A 23538-nucleotide genomic window follows, 5' to 3' on the forward strand; every position below is an offset into this window, starting at 1 on the left:
CAGACTCTATTTTTATCAGAGCTATTTTTAAAACGCTCTCAGTCCATACAAAGGGCCTACTCCCCCCACCCCGCCTTTCTTAATTAAGCCAGTTCACTGGGCTTTTTAATTTTTTTTTTTTTTTTTTAACATACGAGCATTAGCTGCAGCTAGACAATTCACACAAATGTATCTTTGGTAATGCCCTTCAAATTTGACTTACTACACCTCTGCTATTCTGGCAACTGATCTCTCCTGGGCACACCATTCCAATCTCATGAGGCTGTGGTGCGTATGTAATGTAGACATGTCCACTAGGGAGAAAATGGAAGACACCAAATGATTTTATTTATTGCTTAAGAAACTGTGCCAGCACTTCAAGATCTGTACTTTACCTACATTCACCAACTAGTCCATGAGCTGAGTCAATATTTAGTATTCTTGTATATGTATTGTTGGAGTGGTCAGAAATGTGATTAGTATGTTCAGCTTTTCTGGTGATGCACAATTGCATGCAAAGATGCATTGGTTGTTTTGTGTTGTATAAATACATAAAACCACAAGTACATGCTTAGAATAGTATTTTTGGAATGTTCAGCCCAATTTATAAAGTTCATATTAAAGGTCTGACTTTGACTAACTTTGTTTTTCCTAGAACGAGCTCTTCGTCCTAATAGAATGTATTGGAGACGAGGCATTTACCTGAACTGGTCTCCTGAAGCTTACTGTCTAGTGGAATCAGCAGTATTTGATAGCAATCCAGACAGTTTTTTGAAAATTACAGCTCCTTCTTGCAGAAAAGGTTAAATTATTCCTAAATATGTTCTTGTATCTGCTGTTTGAGTTAAACTTGGTGCATTTGTTCATTTTGCTTGCTCCTTTCAGAACATGCAGTTTGTTTTTATAATCGCAGATATGAAACTGTGGTTGTAATTACCTTTTTTTGGCTTTTTACAGGTTGTGTCCTTTTGGGGCAAGTTGTGGATCACATTGATTCTCTTGTGGAAGAATGGTTTCCAGGTTTACTGGATATAGATGTATGTGGAGAAGGGGAAACACTGTTGAAGAAATGGGCTTTGTATAGCTTTGAGGATGGCAAAGAACACCAAAAAATATTACTTGATGATTTACTTAAAAAAGCTGAAGAAGGTATATAATGTTTTAATTAAGCTAATTAGAGTACCCGTATAAATAAGTATTTGTACAGTAACTCCTCGCTTAATGTTTTAGTTGTGTTCCTGAAAAATGCTACTTTAAGCAAAACGATGTTAAGCGAATCCAATTTCCCCATAAGAATTAATGTAAATAGGGGAGGCTAGGTTCCAGGGAAATTTTTTTCACCAGATAAGACATGTACGTACGTACATATGTACGTACGTGTACACACACACACACACACACACACACACACACACACACACACACACACACACACACACACAATAAGTTTTAAGCAAACAGTTTAATACTGTACATAGCAATGATTAGTGTGAAATTTGGTTGAGGTGGTGAAGTCAGAGGATAGAAGAGGATGGGATATTTCCCAGGGAATGTCTTACTGCTAAATGATGAACTAGCACTCGGCTGAGCCCTCAAGGATTAACCCGTTGTTAACGTAGCCTCACACTCCATAAGGCAGCACCAATGGAGTGAGGGGAGACAGCATGGTGCAGAGATACAGAGACACACACCGTGTGTGAGAGAGACGTGCATTGCCCCTTTAAGTACGCTGACCCCACTCTAAGTACACTGCCTTTTTAAGTAGATCAGCAAGTTGAGGTAGCAGCTGCTGCCAGCAAGCTCCCTCTCTCCAGACCCTGTCATGTCCTCCCCCCTGTAGAATAGAAATGGGGGGCAGGGGGACACTCTGACATTAGCACCCCTCTTCTCTCCCCCCCCCCCACCCCGACACAGCAAGCAGGAGGCTCCCGGGAGTAGCTCCAAGGCAGAGGGCAGGAGCAACACATGGCAATGGGGGAAGAGACAGCCGAACTGCCCAGCAATTAATAGTCTGCTGGGTGGCTGCTGCACAGGGAAAACATAGGGGAGCAGGGAGCTGATGGGGGCGGGGGGGCCGTCGGTCCACCCTGGTTCCAAGCCCCCTCCAGCTATCTTCAACTGGCTGCTCTTTCTGCAAACAGAGGACAAAGCAGGCGACTGCCAAACAACATTAGAAGGGAACACTGCGCAACAAGCATGGTCTCTAATTGATCAGCAACTTAACAACGGTAAATGGGACAATGTTAAGTGAGGAGCTACTGTACATGATGCCCATTGCCATAGCATTTAGACACCTCACATTATTTAAGAACACTTGGTTAAAATAAACAATATCGTCGTCATAATGTGGTTCAACAGCCACAACTTTTTTGTCCTAATGCCATTGTTTTACAATACAGTATGGGCCAGATTGTGCTAGCCCCTGCACTGGTTGTACAAAGTGGGAGAGTTGAAAGAGACTCTCGCCTACCACTCATCCGTCGGACCTGATCCAGCAACCCTTATTCATGTGATTAATTCTGACTCATGTTAGTACTGCAGTGGACATTAGTCCTGTTGATTGGATCCTTTACAATGGCCACAATTAAAAAGGCAATATTAGCCAACAGGTACCACACATTCACTAGAGTTATTTCCTATTCTAGGCATAGAGGAAAAAATGTGGTATCTCAGTTAGCTTAATGCTGTGTGGTAACTGTTGACAAAGGCTAGTTTTTAATGTTGACCACTGAATATGCCATTAAATCATGGTTTGGAATGATTTACACATGCAAGAAATGTATATAAATTGGAGAAGTATATTCAGTTGTCACTAGTTACTACACATATGCAAAGTTCATATGAAGTGCATTAGTTGTATACATAAATAGAGACGGATAGATGTACACTTCATTCAGTGTAGTGTGGTGAATTATGCTATTTAATCTGCTTTTCAACTGCATCTCATATTTTTTTTCTTTCTTACTTAGGTGATCTCTTAGTAAATCCAGATCAACCAAGATTTACCATTCCAATAGCCCAGATTGCGCCTGACCTGATATTGGCTGATTTGCCTAGAAATATCATGTTGAACAATGATGAATTAGAATTTGACCAGGCGCCTGAATTTCTGTTGGGTGAATATTAATTTTTAGTCTCTCCTATATACCTAATATGTGGCAAGGATATTAAAAGTGTAATATTTATGTAAATTTAAGCTATCAGGCTAAATTATAAAACATACTGAAAACATTTTACTGAGGTTTTTTTCTATTTGATTTGTCTATTCTGCTGCTAAACGATACTTCTGGATTATAGGGGTTTTTTTTTAACTGCCAATAATATGTATGTTAAGGCACACTACTCTCACTGGCTTAAGATGAGACTGTTGGTGCTCAGTGCTTTTTAGAGTCAGGCCCAGTCAATTTGAGAAAAGATTGATGTTCTGTTTTTTTTATATAATATATACCCTTCCATTTCTTTTTGAAAAGGTGACGGTGGGTTTGGATCTGTGTACCATGCATCATATGGTGGAGAAGAAGTAGCTGTAAAGATTTTTAATAAACATACTTCCCTCAGACTCTTACGACAGGTAAGAAGAAATGTTGCCTCTTTTTATAGTGCTGCACTAGTAAAACTACAATAGTGAAGGGTTTAATAATGTTTAAGCACAGTCTCTGCCTTAATTCTGAATTTTCTGCCTTTTTAGTTGTTAATATTGTTGAAACAAACCCAGTTCATCCCAGAACTATAAATATAATACATGCAGTATTTCACTTGATTTTTACAATTTACAGGAGCTTGCAGTGCTTTGTCATCTCCATCACCCTAGCTTAGTGTCTTTGCTGGCTGCTGCAATCCGTCCCCGGATGTTGGTAATGGAATTAGCCCCTAAGGGTTCTCTGGATCGTTTGCTTCAGCAAGATAGTTCAAGCTTAACTAAAACACTTCAGCACAGGATAGCTCTACATGTAGCAGATGGCTTAAGGTAAATATTCTTGAAATGCTAATTTTGGCACTGAAAAATATTGACAGTCTGAAAGTAGGAAAGCTTTCTCTTTGCCTGTCCTTGACTCTCCTTCTATGCAATGGGGGTGTATTCGCTTAGTCAAAGAAGTTCTATCTTTTTATATTTGATTAATTGAATAGAGGATACAGTCCTGTCTGTGTACTTGAAGCAGCGTATACAATTCAGTACACTTCTATTAAATTATGTAAGCTCATTCAAAAAACTCTATAGAAAGGTTATAATTTCTATTCAATTCTATAGCAGTTTTCCATAAGGGATTTGTTGACATGAGCTACAAGAAGAACATTTTGTCAAGGGCATCTGCTAGCATTACTTATTTGGGCATCTGATGACATTTACTAGCTTATCCTTTCAAGATCTTAATTAACTGCATGGCTAGGCTATCATACATTCTTAATTTGTGTGTGTCCCAAAAGAGACAGAATTCTGTACTTTTTAAAAAAAAATGTAGTCTAGGTTATTTGTTTTGGTTTTTAAGGAAACGAACGAATAAAGGCAGAAAGCATGAAGTGACACCTCACCTGTAGGGCCAGGAACTGGAAAACCACTCACAAGCAGTCAATACTTTTACATTTGGTCTATTCACTGTCTTTTCTCTTTTGTGTTTTGTTTTTTTCTATTCACAAGTGGGATTCATGTGAATGGAGAAAAAGCCAGAATTCTGGAACTTTAATTTTTCCCATTCTTTTTAACCTGAAAATCTGTGAATGTCTTCATAATGGCTAGGGAAATACGATTTTAAAATTACAAAATCTGGCAGGGAAGCTCAGGGGCAGGTGTAGGTGAAACTATGTTTATTTTTTGTTTAATTGGCAGTGTCACTCTAAGTGAGGTGTCTTGAACTATAATACCAAGTTGTTCATGTGTCAACAACTGATATGTTGGGATAATTCCAAAACCATAATCCAGCAATCTGATATCATATTAGTGAACTTTTTCCTTTTGATGTCAGAATGATTAAAATTAATAGCATGGCTTACTGTAGTATTATTGATGCAGTCAGTGTAAATAGATAGATTTTGGATTTTAAATGCTTTCACCTAAGTACTTTTTTGTTAACAGGTATCTGCATTCCTCAATGATCATTTATCGTGATTTAAAGCCTCATAATGTGCTGCTCTTTACATTATATCCCAATTCAGCAGTCATTGCAAAGATTGCTGATTATGGCATTGCTCAGTATTGCTGCAGAATGGGGATAAAAACCTCAGAAGGCACACCAGGTATGGCAAAAAATGCTTTGTTGTATTTTTTTGTTTTGTTAAAAAGAATAAGACAGTATTTTGGAATTCCACCATAAGAAGTGTACAATTAAGGGACAATCTGCATTACTGTGGTTCTCACCATGTTATAACTGATTAAAACAGATTTATATATCTTGGGCCTGATTCCCATTTACACTAAGGGGCCTTTTACACAATGTTGGCAGTATAATGGGCTGTTAAAAAGAATGTAAGTTAAATTACATTAACTGATCTTAATTATTTTTTCTGTTGTACAAATATGTTCAGTTTGAATATTTTTATGCTTATTAGTTTATTAAAACAATATTCTAAATGTGGTTGGGTTTTGTTGGTCAGTAATATGCGCTTTAGGGTTCTGATTTTTCAGAGGTGCTGAACACCTGCAGCTCCCGTTGACTTTAATTGGATCACATTTGCACCCATTTGAAAGCCCCTTTGCACTTCTAGAGCAATGAAAAAGTAGCCTTAGAGTAAATGAGAATTGGGCCCATTGCCATGAACATGAGCATGACTCCCATAGTGCAGTATCAGGCCCTGAGTTAGGATTGCAGGGCGTGCCCTTCCTTTTCACTATTAAATAATAAAGCTCTTTTGATGGTTAGACTAATAGCATAGAAGCTTATTAACTGATTTACAGATACTTCTTTTACACTGACCTTCCATTTGCTCATATCTTCTGTGATTTTCAGCATATGAACTGCTGCCAGTTCCAAAATAGCATGTAATTTTTTTTAACTTCCCGTGGCATTTTTCATCAAGAGGTATTTATTCTTAAAGAGACAGGCATGGCATCAGCCTGGCATGAGTCATAGCTATTAATGAATCATTTTATTTCCAGGATTTCGAGCACCAGAGGTTGCCAGAGGAAATGTTATTTACAATCAGCAAGCTGATGTGTATTCATTTGGCTTGCTTCTTTATGACATTTTAACAGCAGGAGGTAGAATAATAGAAGGCATGAAGTTTCCAAATGAATTTGATGAATTAGCAATTAATGGAAAATTACCAGGTATGTCATGTTTCTTCAAGATTTAACACTGGAGCATACAGAGGGGAAAGATTATTTAAATCAGCTCCCGTACCAAATGACTGGAGGATAGCTAATGTGACACCAATTTTTAAAAAGGGCTCCAGAGGTGATCCCGACAATTACAGACCAGTAAGCCTGACTTCAGTACTGGGCAAACTGGTTGAAACTATAGTAAAGAACAAAATTGTCATAGAGGAACAGAATTTGTTGGGGAAGAGTCAACATGGTTTTTGTAAAGGGAAATCATGTCTCACCAATCTACTAGAATTCTTTGAGGGGGTCAACAAGCATGTGGACAAGGGGGATCCAGTGGATATAATGTACTTAGATTTTCAGAAAGCCTTTGACAAGGTCCCTCACCAAAGGCTCTTAAGCAAAGTAAGCCATCATGGGATAAGAGGGAAGGTCCTCTCATGGATTGGTAACTTGTTAAAAAATAGGAAACAAAGGGTAGGAATAAATGGTCAGTTTTCAGAATGGAGAGAGGTAAATAGTGGTGTCCCCCAAGGATCTGTACTGGGCCCAGTCCTATTCAACATAGGCATAAAGGATCTGGAAAAAGGGGTAAACAGTGAGGTGGCAAAATTTGCAAATGATACAAAATTGTTCAAGGTAGTTAAGTCCCAGGCAGAGGGCGAAGAGCTGCAAAAGGATCTCTCAAAACTGGGTGACTGGGCAACAAAATGGCAGATGAAATTCAGTGTTGATAAATGCAAAGTAATGCACATTTGAAAACATAATCCCAGCTGTACATATATAATGATGGGGTCTAAATTAGCTGTTACCACTCAAGAAAGAGATCTTGGAGTCATCGTGGATAGTTCTCTGAAAATATCCACTCAGTGTGAAGCGGCAGTCAAAAAAGCAAACAATGTTGGGAATCATTAAGAAAGTGATCGAAAATAAGACATAAAAGATCATATTGCCTCTATATAAATCCATGCTATGCCCACATCTTGAATACTGCGTGCAAAGGTGGTTGCCCCATCTCAAAAAAGATGCTTTGGAATTGGAAAAGGTTCAGAAAAAGGCAACAAAAATTATTAGGGTTATGGAACTGCTTCCGTATGAAGAGAGATTAATAAGACTGGGATTTTTCAGCTTGGAAAAGAGACCTCTAAGGGGGGATATGATAGAGATCTATACAATCATGACTGGTGTGGAGAAGTAAACAAGGAAGTGATATTTACTCTGTCTCATAACACAAGAATTAGGGGCCACCAAATGAAATTAATAGGCAGCAGGGCCGCCCAGAGGATTCAGGGGACCTGGGGCAAAGCAATTTCGGGGACCTCTTCCATAAAAAAAAAGTTGCAATACTATAGAATACTATATTCTTGTGGGGGGCCCTGCAGGACTCAGGGCCTGGGGCAAATTGCCCCACTTGCCCTCCCCCCCTCCCCCCAGGTGGCCCTGATTGGCAGCAGGTTTAAAACAAACCAAAAGAAGTATTTTTTCACAGTATGCACAGTCAACCAGTGGAACTCCTTGCCAGAGGATGTTGTGAAGGCCAAGACTATAACAGGGTTCAAAAAAGAACTAGATAAGTTCATGGAGGATAGGTCAATCAATAACTATTAGCCAGGATGGGCAGGGATGGTATCCCTAGTCTCTGTTTGCCAGAAGCTGGGAATGGGTGACAGGGGATGGATCACTTGACTATTACCTGTTCTATTCATTCCCTCTAGGGCACCTGGCATTGGCCACTGTTGGAAGACAGGATACTGGGCTAGATGGACCTTTGATCTGACCCAGTATGGCCGTTCTTGTGTTCTTACAGTGATTGTCATACTGGCTAAGATAAATATTGCCACTTGTGTTGTATCCTATGTCTGACTGTGGCCACTACTTGGAGGATAATGCAAAAGAATGAACAGTTCTTGAATTTGTCTAAAATTACATTCCGTTTTCAAACAGTGAGAAACTCAGATTTGGAGATATTGGGCCAACATCATCCCTGGTGTAACGTTATTAGAGATACATCAGGGATCAAATTGGTGCACTCCATAAAGAAACAGGACTTTTGTATGCTTAGAACTAAATTCAGACCTGGTCTAAGAGAGAATATGTTCATTTTGTGGGCTGCATTTTTTTCTTTAACCTTGTTTAATGTCATGTCCATATAAGGTTATATTGGGGATATCACTATGCATTTTGATGGACAGGGGGAAAAAAATCACCCTAATTAATATTTAAATTTGGGGTTTAGAACTCTCAGTGCCTAAGATGATGAGGTAAACCTCTATCTGAGAATTTAACCTCATGAATCCCATAAATGTTGTTGGGAGTTCCTGTGCAGTGTGCTGAAAATTCACCCGTATGATGAAAGACTTCCTCTAATTCTATTTAATACCATTCTCTCTGCCAAACACAGACTAGTAAATTTTCAAAAGAGAGTGCATGGGCATTGCTGAAGTCCCCATTAAAAAGTCAGCATTCACCAGTAGTTACAGCTTAGATCCCATTCTAAAATTAGGGAAATAGTGATGCCTCGGGCATCTTGCTGTGATTGTTGGTAATGACAACCACTCTAGCTGTGTAATGCCAATTTGCTGTTAATAGAACTTGAGCACTTAATCTCTATGCAGTTTGAAATTTTACCCTAGTGTGGGATGTATCTCTGGGCAGCTTTGTAAGAAGTTGTGAGAAATTCTGGTAAGAAGAATGGTATTCATAACTCTCAGTCCTTAGTTGTGATAAATTGCAATAATTAGGCAATTATCTAATTAGCAGTACAAAATTTATATTTTAGATCCTGTCAAAGAATACGGGTGTGCTCCCTGGCCTGAAGTTGAAAGTTTAATCAGCAAGTGTTTGAAAGAAAACCCGCAGGAAAGACCTACATCTGCCCAGGTAGTTTGTGATTGTATTATACAATTTCTGTGTTAGCTTCTGCTGTTGACTTATTATGCTCTACCAGTTCAAGAGGAAATGGTGAATTTAAGTTAGGACTTTTCTATAGTGTACACACCTCTGGCATAGTCTGCATTCTACTCCATGCTAGCAAGTTGCATACAAACTGGCCCATGTGGATCCTGCTGGTGTGCACTAAGAGTTCTGTAGTGGGTGTTAGTGAAGTCCTGTTTGAAACGGGACTACATTTTACATGCACTACGGAACTGCTGGGGTGCAACAGTAGGGTCCATATAGGCCAGTTAGTGTGCTACACCCCAGTGGTGCACCATGTGGACAAGCCCTTTGTAAGAAGTACAATATTTTCTCCTCCCTATTTTTGAACAGAAATGTTTGTGCAACATACAAATTGGCCATTTTCTTTTATATTTTGCCATGAATCATCCAATCATGTTTCTGCCACTTCATTACTTGGTTATTAATCCTCATATATGCTAGCCACATAGGATTTGTGTCAGATAGACGTTTTCAATTAACATTACACAACAAGAACTTGTTATAAAATTATGGATGCAGTTCATCTACACTACTCCGTAGATCTTCTAAAATGGTATAGATCTAAAAGCTACCATAGTGTGTCTTCAGTAATTATGCTACCTTACTCTGTGATACTGGGTAAGATTTTCAAATGTGCCTTAAGCAACTTAGGAGACCAAGTCCCATTGACATTGTCCTGTAGTTTCAATTGGGAAAATGTATTCTTCACTTCCACCTGAAAAACAGTAATGTAGTGCATAGTGCCTGTGTACCTGCAGTACATGAGTAACCATTACATGCTGTGATACCGTGTACATAGATAGTACTTTGTTACCCTTCCGAATGAAAAGTGCTATCTCTTTATTTACAGACTGTTGTTATCTTGGTTATCTTGTGGTGTCCTTTACAGGTTTATGATATTTTGAACTCAGCAAAGCTTATCTGTTTGATGAGGCATATTTCAATATTCAGTGCCTTTACAGCAGAGTGCATGGTTGCTTCTAATCAAAGCTGCAAGAAGGCAGGGGTCTGGATAGGTAATGGAAATACAGAAAAAGGCCAGGTTTCGTTTATTGACTTAAATACAGATGACCATACTTGTGAGGTAGGTGTGAAAGTTGTCATTTATTACTAACTCCTTGGCATTGATAGGTCTGATGTTTCTATATTTACATATTAAATGCATTTTAACAATAGGGTATAGCATCTGGAAAGCCTAGCTCCCAGCTTTGACTGCTTTCATGCTGTACAACCATATCAGCTACGTCTCATGGTCAAGAATTCCAAAGGCATTTGATATAAGAATCAGCACTGATACCATGAGATGAAGCAGAACAGCTGCCACTGTTTTTTGGGGTTTTTTCCCCCCCTACATAGACTTACCTTATGAAACTATAAAACATTAGAATTGATAGTTACTGTACCGACAGGGAAGTGGGGACTTTGAGGCTTAATTTCCGATGTCTGAAAAGTGCTTTGAGATCCTCAGATCAAAAGGGCCACAGAAATGCTTCTTTTTTAAGAGCAATTACTGAGGGTGTCTCAGGAAGGGGCATAGTTAGAAGTCATGGGATGGAACTGAGCAAAGTGAAATTTAAGCTGATTATCATGAGACTTCCTGACAAGTGAAGCTGGTTAGTTTATGGAATATAGAGCAGGGGAAAAGCCCCTAGGATCTGGACTTGATGATCTTTCAAGGTTCCTTCCAGCTCTACATTTCTATCATTCTGTGATCATCTCCCCCTCCCTCCTGTCCATCCAATAACCCTCACAAGATTGTCCTACCACCAGTGCATTTCTTTCTTCCAGTGGGCTGGCTGTACACCAACCCTCAGCCTTTTTGCACTGAGGCCAGAACACAGACCAATAATCCTGATAACCCTCCATGCCAATACAATTTCCTGTAATTCCCACTCCTCTCAGGAGACTCTCACTGCCATGGGATGCACCCATCAAATGTCTCCATTTAGTTCTGGAGTTCCCATATCCGATATTGTTACAAGAAGCAGATTTGCAAACTGTAAAATGGATTACCCAGGCTAGGTATGCAAAGTTGCACATGTGTTTCACTACCAGCACTGGATATGACTCATCACAGAGCATATTAAAAGAAGGATTTCTGTGATGAGTAGTGAGACACAGACATGAGATAGCAGATACTGTGTTACATTTGAAATTGCTGCTTTCGGGGGCGGGGAGGGCGGGATTTTTTAAAATGAAATATTTGGATCTGTGCTTTATTTCCATCAATTAAACTGTGCCACAGAAAGTATCATAAGTGCAGTTCCATGTCTTTGCTCCTCTAACAACAGCTTTCAGATGTTCATTAGCTGCTACATGCTGAGAATGTATGTGTTCCTGGTAGTTAGTTAATTAATGTGTTAGATCACCCTGCTAGCCTTCTCACAGCACTGGGCAGACAGATGGTGCATTCTTTGGGGAGGAGGGATAGCTCAGTGGTTTGAGCATTGGCCTACTAAACCCAGGGTTGTGAGTTCAATCCTTGAGGGGGCCACTTAGGGATTTGGGGGCAAAAATCAGTACTTGGTCCTGCTAGTGAAGGCAGGGGGCTGGACTCAATGACCTTTCAAGGTCCCTTCCAGTTCTAGGAGATAGGTATATCTCCAATTATTTATTTTTATTTTAAAAGGACAGGCATGGCATCAGCTTGCCATGGATCATAGCTATTTATTAATCATTTGTTTTCAGGATTTTGAATGCCAGGGGTTGCCAGAGGAAAAGTTGAAAGTATCTTCTGCTAATTGGGGATTTCTTTTCATGGGGAAGAAAGGCCATCTTCCCAGAAGGGCCTAGTGTTTTTACTTTATGCAATTCAGTAGTGTAATCCTTGCTGAAAAATAACCAGGCTGCTTTTAATTATTTTTTCTTGACACAGGACATTGCAGATGGAAGAATCTTGTGTTTGGCTTTAGTGACTCTTCCTACAGAGAGAGAAAACTGGGTTGTGGCAGGAACACAGTCTGGTTCCCTGTGGTCATTTAATACAGAAGATGGAAAAAACAAACACCATCTTCAAAAAATGTCAGATTCTGTTACCTGTTTATACTGCAACTTTTTTTCAAAGCAAAGGTATCATTTAGAGTTTAAATATTATGGGCTTCATTTTGAAATCTGACTTCACAGCAGTATTCACAAAGCGGGTGGTTGTACATGTAGCTTCAGGCACAATACATACTTTGCCCATGTGTTACTTGCTCACAGGCAGAGCTTAAATGCTTATTTTTGGAGATGTGGCCCTCTGTTCACTTTTAGTGACCAGCAAAACCCCTAATCTGCCAGACACTTCTGTTTTTAAATCTTCTTCAATGAACGTCCTTTCATGAGGCAATTCTGGAATTTATAATTTCATTTCAGCAAACAGAAGAATTTTTTTCTGGTGGGAACAGCTGATGGCAAAGTAGCAGTTTTTGAAGACCAAGCAGTAAAGGTAAATTTAACATATATAGTACTCTTTTAAAAAACATAATCAGTAATATGTAAAGTAACTATTTCTAATAGCTTTCTTTCATGCAGTTTACCAAAAAAATGGGGAGGTAATGGGGGAGGGGGTTGCTGAAACCAAAACCCAGTGGCACAAAGGTGTTATAAAGGTATAGAAAATCTGGCCCTGTATGTATTTGTTTGGTTTGTCAACTTCTAAGTTGCCTTGTATAAGTATATACTGTATGTTTCTAATGGAGTGTATATTTCTTTTTACAGTGCAAGGGTGCAGCACCTTTGAAGATATTAACTATAGGGAATGTCAGCACACCGCTTATGTGCTTAAGTGAATCCACATATGCATCTGAAAAAAATATAGTCTGGGGAAGCTGTGGAACAAAGATCATATCATTATCTGGTGATATATCTATTCAAAAACTGATTGAGACAAAGACAAGTCAGCTGTGAGTTTTTTATAGTAATGTAATTTGGTTCTTCTTGTTTTCATTAACATTTTCTGTCAGTGTTTTGTCTGAGAATCCTGTCCTATTGCTTGTTCTTTGTAAATACCTTATTTCCATTTTTTTCCTTTAATAATAAAAAAAAATAAGATCAACTGATACTTAAGGTATTTGTTCTAGTTTTAAAGCAAACATTAAGTAGTATGCATTTTTATTTTACAAATGTGGCAGGAAGTAGATGTATGTTTTATGACATACATAATGCTATTGGGCAAATGCACACATGAGAAGAATTTGCTCAACTCCCATTTATTTCATTGGGAGCCATGTACATGCATTGAGCATAGGATTTACCCTATATATTTATAGTTATAAGCAGTGATGAGCTCCCAAAATCCTAAGAACTGGTTCCCTACCGGGTCATTGGCGGCAGGGGCGTCTTCACTCGCTCCAGGTTTTCCGCGGCAGGTCCTTCACACGGAGCGAGTCTGGAGCCCCAGACCCTTTAAATTGTCACCAGAGCCCCACTGCTGGAGCCCTGGGGTAGCGGCAGGGGGACTCTGGGGGCTATTTTAAAAAGTCCAGGGTTCCCACTGCTTTTACCGCCCTGGCCCTTTAAATAGCTGCCGGAGCCCCGCCGCCACTACTCTAGGGCTCTGGCGGCTATTTAAAGGGCCAGGGCAGTAGAAGCAGGGGAGCCCCGGACCCTTTAAATTGCCCCCAGAGCCCTGGGATAGCAGGGGGCTCCAACTGCCTCTGCTGCCCCGGTTCTTTAAATAGCCACTGGAGGCCCGCCACTTCCCCAGGGTTCCAGTGGCTATTTAAAAGACCGGGGCGGTAGAAGCAGCACAGCCCCGTGCCCTTTAAATAGCCCCCGGAGCCCTAGGGTAGTGGGGGGTTCTGGGGGCTATTTAAAGGGATGGGGCTCCAGCTGCCTCTGCCTCCACGCTCCTTTAAATAGCCACCGGAGCCCCGCCGCTTCCCCCAGGGCTCCGGCAGCTCGGGGGGGGGGGCAGGGGAGGGGCCAGGGGAGCCTTGGCCTCCCCAACTGGGAGCTCAGGCAGGCCAGACAGGACAGTCCCGGGGGCTGGATGTGGCCCACAGGCCAGAGTTTGCCCACCTGCCCACCCCTTTAGGAACCGGTTCTACACCGGCTTCTAAATTTAGCAACCGGTTCTTGCGAACCAGCTCCAGCTCACCACTGGTTATAAGGTATGTGTATACATCTTTGCCCAATATACATACATTGCATATGATTCCTTACCTCTAATTATTAAGAGGCTACAATTTTATTGTGATGAAGATAGCAAAGGTGTTGTTGTTATATCAGACTGTGAGGCTGAAGTTGTTGAGCGTACAGTCCTCACCCCAAATCAGTGAGGCAGAAGGATGCTCTTTTCAAATTGCAGAGATATGATGATAAAAGTGTGCACAATCATGGGATTTGTAAGAGATTCAAATTACTAATTACTCAAAAAGGTTGCTACTAGATTAAAAAACAGAGGAAAAGCAAACTGGGCAGAATCAGGCTGCACCCATTTTGGGTCTGGTCCTGTGTTGTGCTGAGCAGCTCTCCAAAAGAAGTCAAAAGTCCTTAGCAGCTTGCAGGATCTGGCTCTTTGTTAGAATAGGAAGAAGCAGTGTTTGCTCTGTTGTCACCTGACAAATATGTTTAGGGAAAATTTGTTAATAGATACTGAACTTGGTGGTTCTTCCACAGAATTCAGTGGTAAAACATCCATTGACTTTGTTGGGAGCAGGAGCAAGCACATTAAGATTTCCCATATCTTGGACCAATAGTTACATTATAGGCCTGAATCTGATCTCACTTAAAATGGTTTTATACTGGTGTAACTCCACAGATTGTAAACATTCATATCAGATTGTTTATTTTTAAATTGATCCACGCCCACTTCGTTTTTAGGCTTCGCGTGTCTGTAATTGTAGGCAGAGCTTACCTATTAGGAATATAGTATATGTTTAATATTTTTTTCTCTTTCTTAGATTCTGTCACAAGGCTTACAGTGATGCAAACATTATTTCAATAGCAGTGGACAAATGCATCTACTTGGCTAAGAAAAACAGCCATTTTGTGGAAGTTTGGGATAAGAAAACAGAGAAACTTTGTGAACTAATTGACTGTGCACATTTTCTAAAGTAAGTGTCTTATTTTATACTGTTGGTATTGTGTGTAATAGATGAATAGTGGATTCTTCTGAGAGATTGTCTAGTGAAGTACTTCACATTTTGGGGGTGGTGGGGAAGGGAATCACTGGGGAGACCAATTCTGTTGTCAGGCATGGCTTTTCCTTCTCCTCTTATAGAATCATAGAATATCAGGGTTGGAAGGGACCTCAGGAGGTCATCTAGTCCAACCCCCTGCTCAGGGCAGGACCAATCCCCATTTTTTTATTTTATTTATTTAGCCCCAGATCCCTAAATGGCCTCCTAAAGGATGGAACTCACAACCCTGGGTTTGGCAGGCCAATGCTCAAACCACTGAGCATCCCTCCCCCTGTCTTCTGGTCCTAAGTTTTGGACTGGTCCAGGCAGGCTCTCAGGACCACTCAAACTACTGAGCTATCCCTCCCCACCCCAAAAGGAAGAACAGAATTCAAGGAGAGTCCTCAAAAGATGCCTTCTGAAGATCGTGGGGGGATATCACAGGGGGAACTCTCTCTTCTGCCTGACCAGGGACTTGAACACTGGACCCTCAGATTAAAACTCTGATACTCTTCCAACTGAGCTAGCCAGGCTCACCAAAAAAAAAAAAGGTAATTGAGTCCAGCCCCCTGCCTTCACTAGCAGGACCAAGTACTGATTTTGCCCCAGATCCCTGGGTGGCCTCCTCTAGGATTAAACTCACAACCCTGGGTTTAGCAGGCCAATGCTCAAACCACTGAACTATCTTTCTCCCCCTTCTTCTAGTCTTAAGTTTTGGACTGGTCCAGGCAGGCTCTCAGGCTTTTTCCATGGCCTTCATTCTTCAGCTTCTATTAATTTTACACCAAATGTTTATTTCACTGACTACATGTGACCCCAGATTAATGCTTTAACTCTGTGGGACTCCTGTCCATGCCACCACAGCTATGGACTGACATAGGATAGTTAGGTAACATTATTATCTCCCACCCTTTGCTCCATGCCCAGATTGAGAACACAGGCAACATATCTCAGAATTTCAGATAGGGTGGTTTAATTTTGCTATCTATTGCTCCTGTCCTTCAGAGCCTAACCCTGCAAGGTATTAAATTCCTCCTGGGCCTTTTGAGTGCCCTCAAATCCCATTGAACTCAAGAAACTGTGAGAGTGTGATGCTGAGATGAGGGCATATCAGGAGTTACCCAGGAGATACTCAACAGGTCACGGCTTCTGCCTTCAAGAAAAGAGGTTCTAAGATGCCAGAAGTGATCACCATTAGTATTAATCCATGATGTAGTAGCTTTTCCTCCAATGTATAAAATGCACATACTGGATCCTCTGGAGACCATAACTATAACACATATACTATATGTAAATATGTACAACTACACACACATGGTACACACAACTATATGTATGTACATTAATTGAAAATAAATCTACTCATGCTCATAAAATTACTCATATTAGCACACTGCAAGAGGAAATCCTGGCTTCTGAAGGGATTGCATTTTTTGGTGGGGGAGGGTGTTTTAATTTCTTTTGGTCTGTACAGGGATTTATCTTCCCCTACCCACTGCCTTGCCAGTCTTTCTTTTTCATATAGGAGAGAATTTAGAATATGGAAGGGAAGGTTTCATTTCTGAGTTTCTTTTGTCCCCAATCTATAAACAGTACTAATTAGACTGGTAACCAAAATACCTTAAAATAGAGTCCTCATCCTCAAATTACCTCCTGGTAGGCTACACAAGCCTAGTTAATTTAACTCTTTGTACACACTTATCTTCTTACCTAACAAAGCTGGTGAAAAGGAGTGTTGTATGTCAAGTCTGTTCATTCTCATACTGCTGTTAGCAGTAGCATCAATGTCATCCTCTCCTTTTTTTAAAGACTAGAACAGGGTATTATTCAAATACAGCTTTGAGACTCAAGGAGAAAGGAAAGCTACCCGTGTCCAATTTAAAGCCCTTTTCAGGTTGCCCAAGTTAAGACTGATGGTTCTTAAAACTTCAGTAGTTTTCTTCCCAACTTGTTTAATTTAAGGAAGTTTCTTAGGTTGGGATTCATGCAGTCTGCATTGACACCAGATTTAAAATGTTTTGTCCTGTGCAAGGGTGTGAAATTAGCAGTTATCCAATGAAATATCCATGCATGCAAGCAATTTTTAATACAAAATCTCTTCATATTTTTAGGGAGGAAGTGGTGAAACTAAATAAAGAATCAGAACATACAGTGGCTTATTCTGGAAGAGTGAAGACCATCTGTCTACAAAAAAATACTGCTCTCTGGATAGGAACAGGGGGAGGACATATCCTGCTGCTTGATTTAACAACACGTCGTCCTATACGAATAATACACGATTTTTGTGACTCTGTTCGAGTCATGCTGCCAGCCCAGCTAGGTAAATATTCAAAAGAAACAATCTTTCATTATAGAATTATTGACAATTCCTGTTTGACATGCCATTCCATGAACTAATTAGAATATTCATTTTTTTCATTCACTCTATTCTATTTGCATGTTTAAGCTAACCAATCGAAATCCTTATGTCAGTAAATACCAAAGACTGTGCTACTGGTGCTAGATGTGACAGCAGTGGCTCACGCACTTTTTCTAGGAAAGCCCCACTTGTGACCAGTAGCATTTCGCTCACGCCCCTTTTGTGCCATGCCCCCACACGCTTGCCACCATCCTTCTGTCCATTTTATTTCTCCTGTTCTGTCTGCCTGTTTTCTCTTCCTTCATTCTCTCCCTTTTTCCTTTTCTCTCTCTCTCTCTCTCTCTCTAAGTATGTTTGTATGTATAATCTTGTTGCTTAATAATCATTCTTTTTTGCTTATTTGATCTGTGGTGCCCACTCTCAGTTCCCACTCAGCAAAACTCTAATTGGTGCCTCAATAGGGCAGAGTTACATGTGCAGCTTGCAATTCAGCTGTATGAAGTAGGAGCAGGGGATAGAAACTTGGGTTAGGGGGCTTCTGTCAGAGCCTACAGCTTTGCATGTATGAGCTGCTCCTGTCACCATGGCCACCTCTATTATAAGCCACTGTGGAAGCAGGAACTGAAAGTGGGTAGTTTTCAAGGAGTTACTTCTGCTTTATACATAGCCACAGCAGCACAGGTGCAGAGGGGTCAGATTTGGGGTATAGTAATTTTCTCCATCCCCACTGTTCTTCTGTGTCCCCCAGACTAATCTAGACATCCCCAGGTTACAATACATTATAGTGCAGGGATGGAAAACTTAAGTATGTGTATTATAATAAAATACTCTGGGATACTGCACATGGTCTACATTCACCTTCTATGAAACACCCCTGAGCTGCATCTCCAGTGTCAGCATGGAATAAAGCATGCCCTTAGTAGGAAAAGTGACTCTAAAGCTAACATTGTGGAGTTCCCACACTTACTATATTCCTGTTAGTTAATTCCATACTTTAAAGCTCTGATATCTTCTCATTGGCATTGCTGTAAACTTAACCTGGGATCTGAAAACCCAATTTATTTTCTGTCTGCAGCACTGACTTTATTAAATATATTCTACAGTCAGACATAGTTGGTGATGATGATGATTCATAGGGAAAAATAAATTTCAATTCACTCTGACTAACCCATCAACAAACTAGTATTATTGTAAAATGTACTTGTTAGGATCCTATCACTGTAGAATTCGACACCTAAGTGACCCTAATATGCTCCGGTCAGACTAAATGATCACAATGGTCCCTTCTGGCCTTAAAGTTTGAGTCTGAGCCTTCTGTATCACAATTAACTAGTTTTCTGCATTTTCCATGTATGTAATAAGATTAACAGCATGTCACTTGGTAGAACATTTAGGGTATGTCTACATAGCAGTTGGAACATGTAACTCCCAGGGCCGGTAGACATACATCTGCCAATTCTGCTTGAGCTAGTGCCTAAAAATAGCAGCGTGGAGGTAGCGGCACAGGCTAGCCACCTGCGTACATGCCTAGGGCAGGTGGGCAGGATTGTACTTGGGTGGCTAGCCCAAGTCTCTGCCCATGGTACCGTGGCCACACAGCTATTTTTAGCACATGTGTATGTCTGCCCACACTGGGAATCACACCTGCCAGCAGCTGTGTAGACATACTTAGTCTGCTCTGTTTGTACTGTGAGTTGAATAAAAGTTCATATCGTTCCATGCTTCAACACTAAAAACTAAGTAAGTATGACATCTGTCACCAAAAATTCTCACTTGACTGCAATTTTGATTTTATTTTATTTTTAAACTTTTGGCAATCTGTAAAGAAGATGCTGTTTGTGAGTACACTACAATCTGTTTACATTAACTGTATACACTGATTTTCCTCTAGTGGTTTTCCTCTAGTGGTTTTCTGTAACAAAAATGCATACTATACCTACCTAGAATCCTGAACTGGGAAATCTATACAATCTATACAATCCAGAAAGGGACAGGCACACTGTTCCAGACATCAGTCACCCATAACGAGCAGAGCTAGCCCAGCATGTTATTTTCATAGTGGGATAACGCTGCTCTAGCAAGCACTCCCTGTGAGACCCAAGAGGAATTTTGGCTGATTCAGGCAGAATACCTCCTGGGACTCCCAGCATGGCCCCTTAAACCTTCCACAAACCCAGTTTTGGTAGTAAACCAAAATCAAGCCTTATATATGCTCCATAAAACACAGGGACAAAGCCTGTCCTCTCAGCCACATTCATAAAACTTTAACATATTTTCACTGCAATTTTTTTCTTTACTCTACCCCGTGAGACTGAATGGGTGTAAATGATTTACAATATTTATGTAATTTGTCCTTGATCTTTGATAAATCCCTCATATTAAATGGGGGCGCGCGTGCGCACACACACACACAGCATTTTTTCATGTCACTTTGATAATGTTGAATTTTGATTTTTTCTAACAGTAAAATATATAATTGCACTAGTTCACTGAAATCTGCTTTCTGTTCTTTCAGTGGTGCATGTAATCTGCTTTTTCTGCTCTTAAATGAAGAGAAATCCAAGTGCTAGTTAAAATTAAAATCTAACATTTTATTTTTGAAAAGGGAGCCTCAAGAATGTCATGCTGGTTTTGGGGTACTGCTATAAATGTAATGACGACAACAAACGTCAGAAAGGTATCTGGTAATTTATTTTACTAATCCATCTTACTTAGGTTGTAAAAAATACTGTACTTTTTTTTTTTAAAGATGTCTGTTAGGAATTTGATTATATCATTAGATATATTTTCATTGCAGCTTTGTGGTGATTTATTGTTGTCTGTGTGTTTCTAGACTCCTGCCGAACTGAGCCTGTAAAATATAGCAATGGCATATTAATATAAAATTAAATGTGATATTAGGGATGGGTTGATTTTGATAAAAGAAGAACCAGACAAACCTTTGCTCAAAATTCTAACTGAACCAGAACCTCTTTTAAGGGTCCCTGATTATAACTGTAACAATATCCAAAATTATACCTACAGTAATCAGAATAGAGACTAGGAAGCCTTATCCGGCAAGCCCTTTTCACGCAAGCAGTCCTTTCATCCCCTTACTCCACTGAAACCAGTGAGACTGCTTCAAGAAGAAAGGACTTACTCCCTGCATAAGGGTTGTGGGACTGGGCTCCCACCAAATATAGTCTGAGCCATAGTAAATTTAGGGTTCAAATCTGTTTTAATTCTATTTTAATGATTTGGGCCTGAATCTCATTCACACTAAAGCTCATTTACATTTCCAGATCTGTTATTTCTGACTGTAATTAAAAACAAAGCAGCAGAATCACATTTGTAATGCGATAATTGTATCTGTGTAGTACTTTTAAATTTTTTTTTTTTTAATTATTTTTACAGAGCTGCAGTCGTGTATGTCTGTGTGGGACATTAAGCTGCCCCATGAAGTACAAAACCTGAAAAAGCACATTGAAGTGAGACAGGAATTAGCAGAAAAAATGAGAAATTTTTCTTTGGATTAAGGAACCCTAGACAAATGGAGAGTCACCTTGTTTCCCAGTTTTCCATTGGTTTAAACTTTTACTATATATTACATTACTTTTTTGTTTAAGAAACAAAGGGAAGTGACTGTCATCCCTCAAAATCATGAAATATCAGAAGAAATAAGGAATACTTTTCTTTATAATATTTGGATTTTTATAATATTTTGAAGGAGTCAAAACTATTCATTCAATCTGCTTTCAGCAACATTGATATAAATCCAAAGTATCTTCATTGGTATGTTTCTGATTTTGGTTACACCAGCATAAATCCAGAGTGACTCCAGAGGATTAGATTCTTCTCCTAGTTACAACCATCTATATACAGAGTAACTTCATTAAGTTGACACTGTAAATGAGAGCAAAGTTTAGGCGTCACGATATATTCTGCTACCTGCATACGTGAAGTTTACTGATGGTTAATGTTATTAAACTCGTATTTAATAGTTTTGATTGAATGTATACTGCCTAGTTTACAAAGCACAGGCTGAATGGGTCAGGCTTTTTTCTTTCCTATGTACATTAGAGTTTGACAGTTTTCAGTCTGTTCATAAAAGGCTGTGCACTGCAACAGCAAAGACAAAATTCAGAATGAAAGTGTCTTTGAAGATAGTGCCTTTTTTTTTTTTTTTGACTGAGTGTATGCCTGGCACTGGGCAATGCAATCTCATTCATAGAAACACTATTGTTTCATAACACATTCACACATGTAATTCTACAAACTCCCTTTGCATGGTTGGGAGAATGCAGGGTAAAATTCTTGTTATGAATGTTGCTGTGCACAGAATGTGGTATGACATGGTGCTTCCCAGGTAGCCATCCAATGTGCTATAAAGTGCCTATGGAGTATTCATGCAATAGAATTGTCCAGTTTGCTGATCTCAGTCTGAAAAAGAATGAAAACTATAGTATTCATATTTACCATGTGTGCAAATATGAGTTTACCATCCAGCCTTGCTAGGAGCACCTTATATTGATATTTTTGTAGTATGTAGTGGAGCCTGCAGGCATCTAAGATGGGCTAATTCTTGCCTTGTGTAACCCCATGGTGAAGCTGCTCAAACACACACCTATCTTTATTCTGGAGATATCATTTCATTGCTCTATATCCATTAACCCAATTGTCTGACAGCATGACTCAGTGCCTTACTTTGTCCTTCATACCACAGACAGACATCTTTCTCGAGCCCTAAGACCAAGAGCATCTTCACCATAACAAGCCTGCAATGCCAGGGAGCAAAAAACCCAAAGTCATTCTGAAATTTTGTCTCCTGCTGAGCAGAGCAAGGTGTTCCCACCAAACAAGTCCCCCTCCCTCCAATCTTTTAGAGTTATAAATAATTCCTAAACTAGGATAACAGAGAGCATTGAGCCTTCTCAAAATGAATCCGTATTTGGCTATTTAGAGTCTTTTCATATCTGCACTGTTTATAATGTGTTTGTGTTGTATAATGTGCTATGAATAATGCTATTTATATGGGATTTTATAACTCAAAAATACATTATTTTTATCATAAAGAAATAAACTTAAATATCTGATATTTCACGTGCTGAAGTCAGTTTATAGATCATGTTGAAGTGTAAGCCTTGTATCTATTTATTGGAACACTATTTTCTGGATATACATTTTCATGGACAATTTTCCAATAGTATGCTTTATTTCTCACAGAATTTCTATATAGCTGGGGCCTGACTGCTTATGTGCAGGAGTCTATCAAATTCACAGCCATGAAAATTGTGTCATGGACCGTGAAATCTGGTCTTTTTGTGTAACTTTTACCCTATAGTATAGGGTAAAAAGTATACAAAAGTACACAGTGTTTCTCAGACTGGTGGTCCTGACCCAAAAGGGGTCACAAGCCTATTGTGGGGAGGGGTGTTCACAGTATTGCCATCATTACTTCTCCACTGTTGAGGGCAGCTACTCTGCCTTCAGAGCTGGGTGCCTGGCCAGAGGCTGCTGCTTTCTGGCCACCTAGTTCTGAAGGCGGCACAGAAATAAGGGTGGCAATACTGTGACCCGTCTACAATAGGCTTTCCAACTCCCTTTTGGTCAGGACCCCAGTTTGAGAAATGTTACAGAGAAATCACATTTTTCGCAGGTTGGTCATGGCATAAATTACACATCCATAAAATTTGCTATTTTTGCTGTGACCGTACATTTTTTGCAGGTTGATTTTGCTGCAATTTAAGTAGCCCTCTCATAGGCATGTGTACAGGGTGTGCTGGGTTTGCCCCCGCAGCTCGTCCCAGGGTAGTGGTTGGAGCGGGCCTCAGGGAGGCGGTCAGGGGACAAGGAGCAGGATGGGTCGGGGATTCTGAGGGGGACAGTCGGGGCAGGAAGTGGGTGGGGGCAGGGCCAGGCTGTTT

The 23538-nt window shown here is 40.0% G+C and overlaps 1 protein-coding gene across 2 annotated transcripts in view; it reads left to right on the forward strand.

Moving 5' to 3' along the window:
- Window positions 1-22714, forward strand: part of LRRK2 (leucine rich repeat kinase 2) — a 105947-nt gene extending 83233 nt beyond the window's left edge. For both annotated transcript variants that reach the window (XM_039516218.1, XM_039516211.1), the window contains 16 exons: window positions 635-781; window positions 937-1128; window positions 2949-3095; window positions 3450-3550; window positions 3756-3946; window positions 5051-5211; window positions 6071-6241; window positions 9015-9115; window positions 10062-10256; window positions 12048-12241; window positions 12527-12599; window positions 12872-13056; window positions 15058-15210; window positions 17388-17596; window positions 20241-20312; window positions 21029-22714. In XM_039516218.1, the coding sequence (XP_039372152.1) occupies window positions 635-781; window positions 937-1128; window positions 2949-3095; window positions 3450-3550; window positions 3756-3946; window positions 5051-5211; window positions 6071-6241; window positions 9015-9115; window positions 10062-10256; window positions 12048-12241; window positions 12527-12599; window positions 12872-13056; window positions 15058-15210; window positions 17388-17596; window positions 20241-20312; window positions 21029-21150 (2414 nt within the window). In that variant the 3' untranslated portion in view covers window positions 21151-22714. The remainder of the gene's footprint in view (window positions 1-634; window positions 782-936; window positions 1129-2948; window positions 3096-3449; window positions 3551-3755; window positions 3947-5050; window positions 5212-6070; window positions 6242-9014; window positions 9116-10061; window positions 10257-12047; window positions 12242-12526; window positions 12600-12871; window positions 13057-15057; window positions 15211-17387; window positions 17597-20240; window positions 20313-21028) is intronic.
- Window positions 22715-23538: the final 824 nt, after the last annotated feature.

This window comes from Mauremys reevesii, linkage group 1 (assembly GCF_016161935.1).
Source record: "Mauremys reevesii isolate NIE-2019 linkage group 1, ASM1616193v1, whole genome shotgun sequence".
NCBI classification, from domain to species: domain Eukaryota; kingdom Metazoa; phylum Chordata; order Testudines; family Geoemydidae; genus Mauremys; species Mauremys reevesii.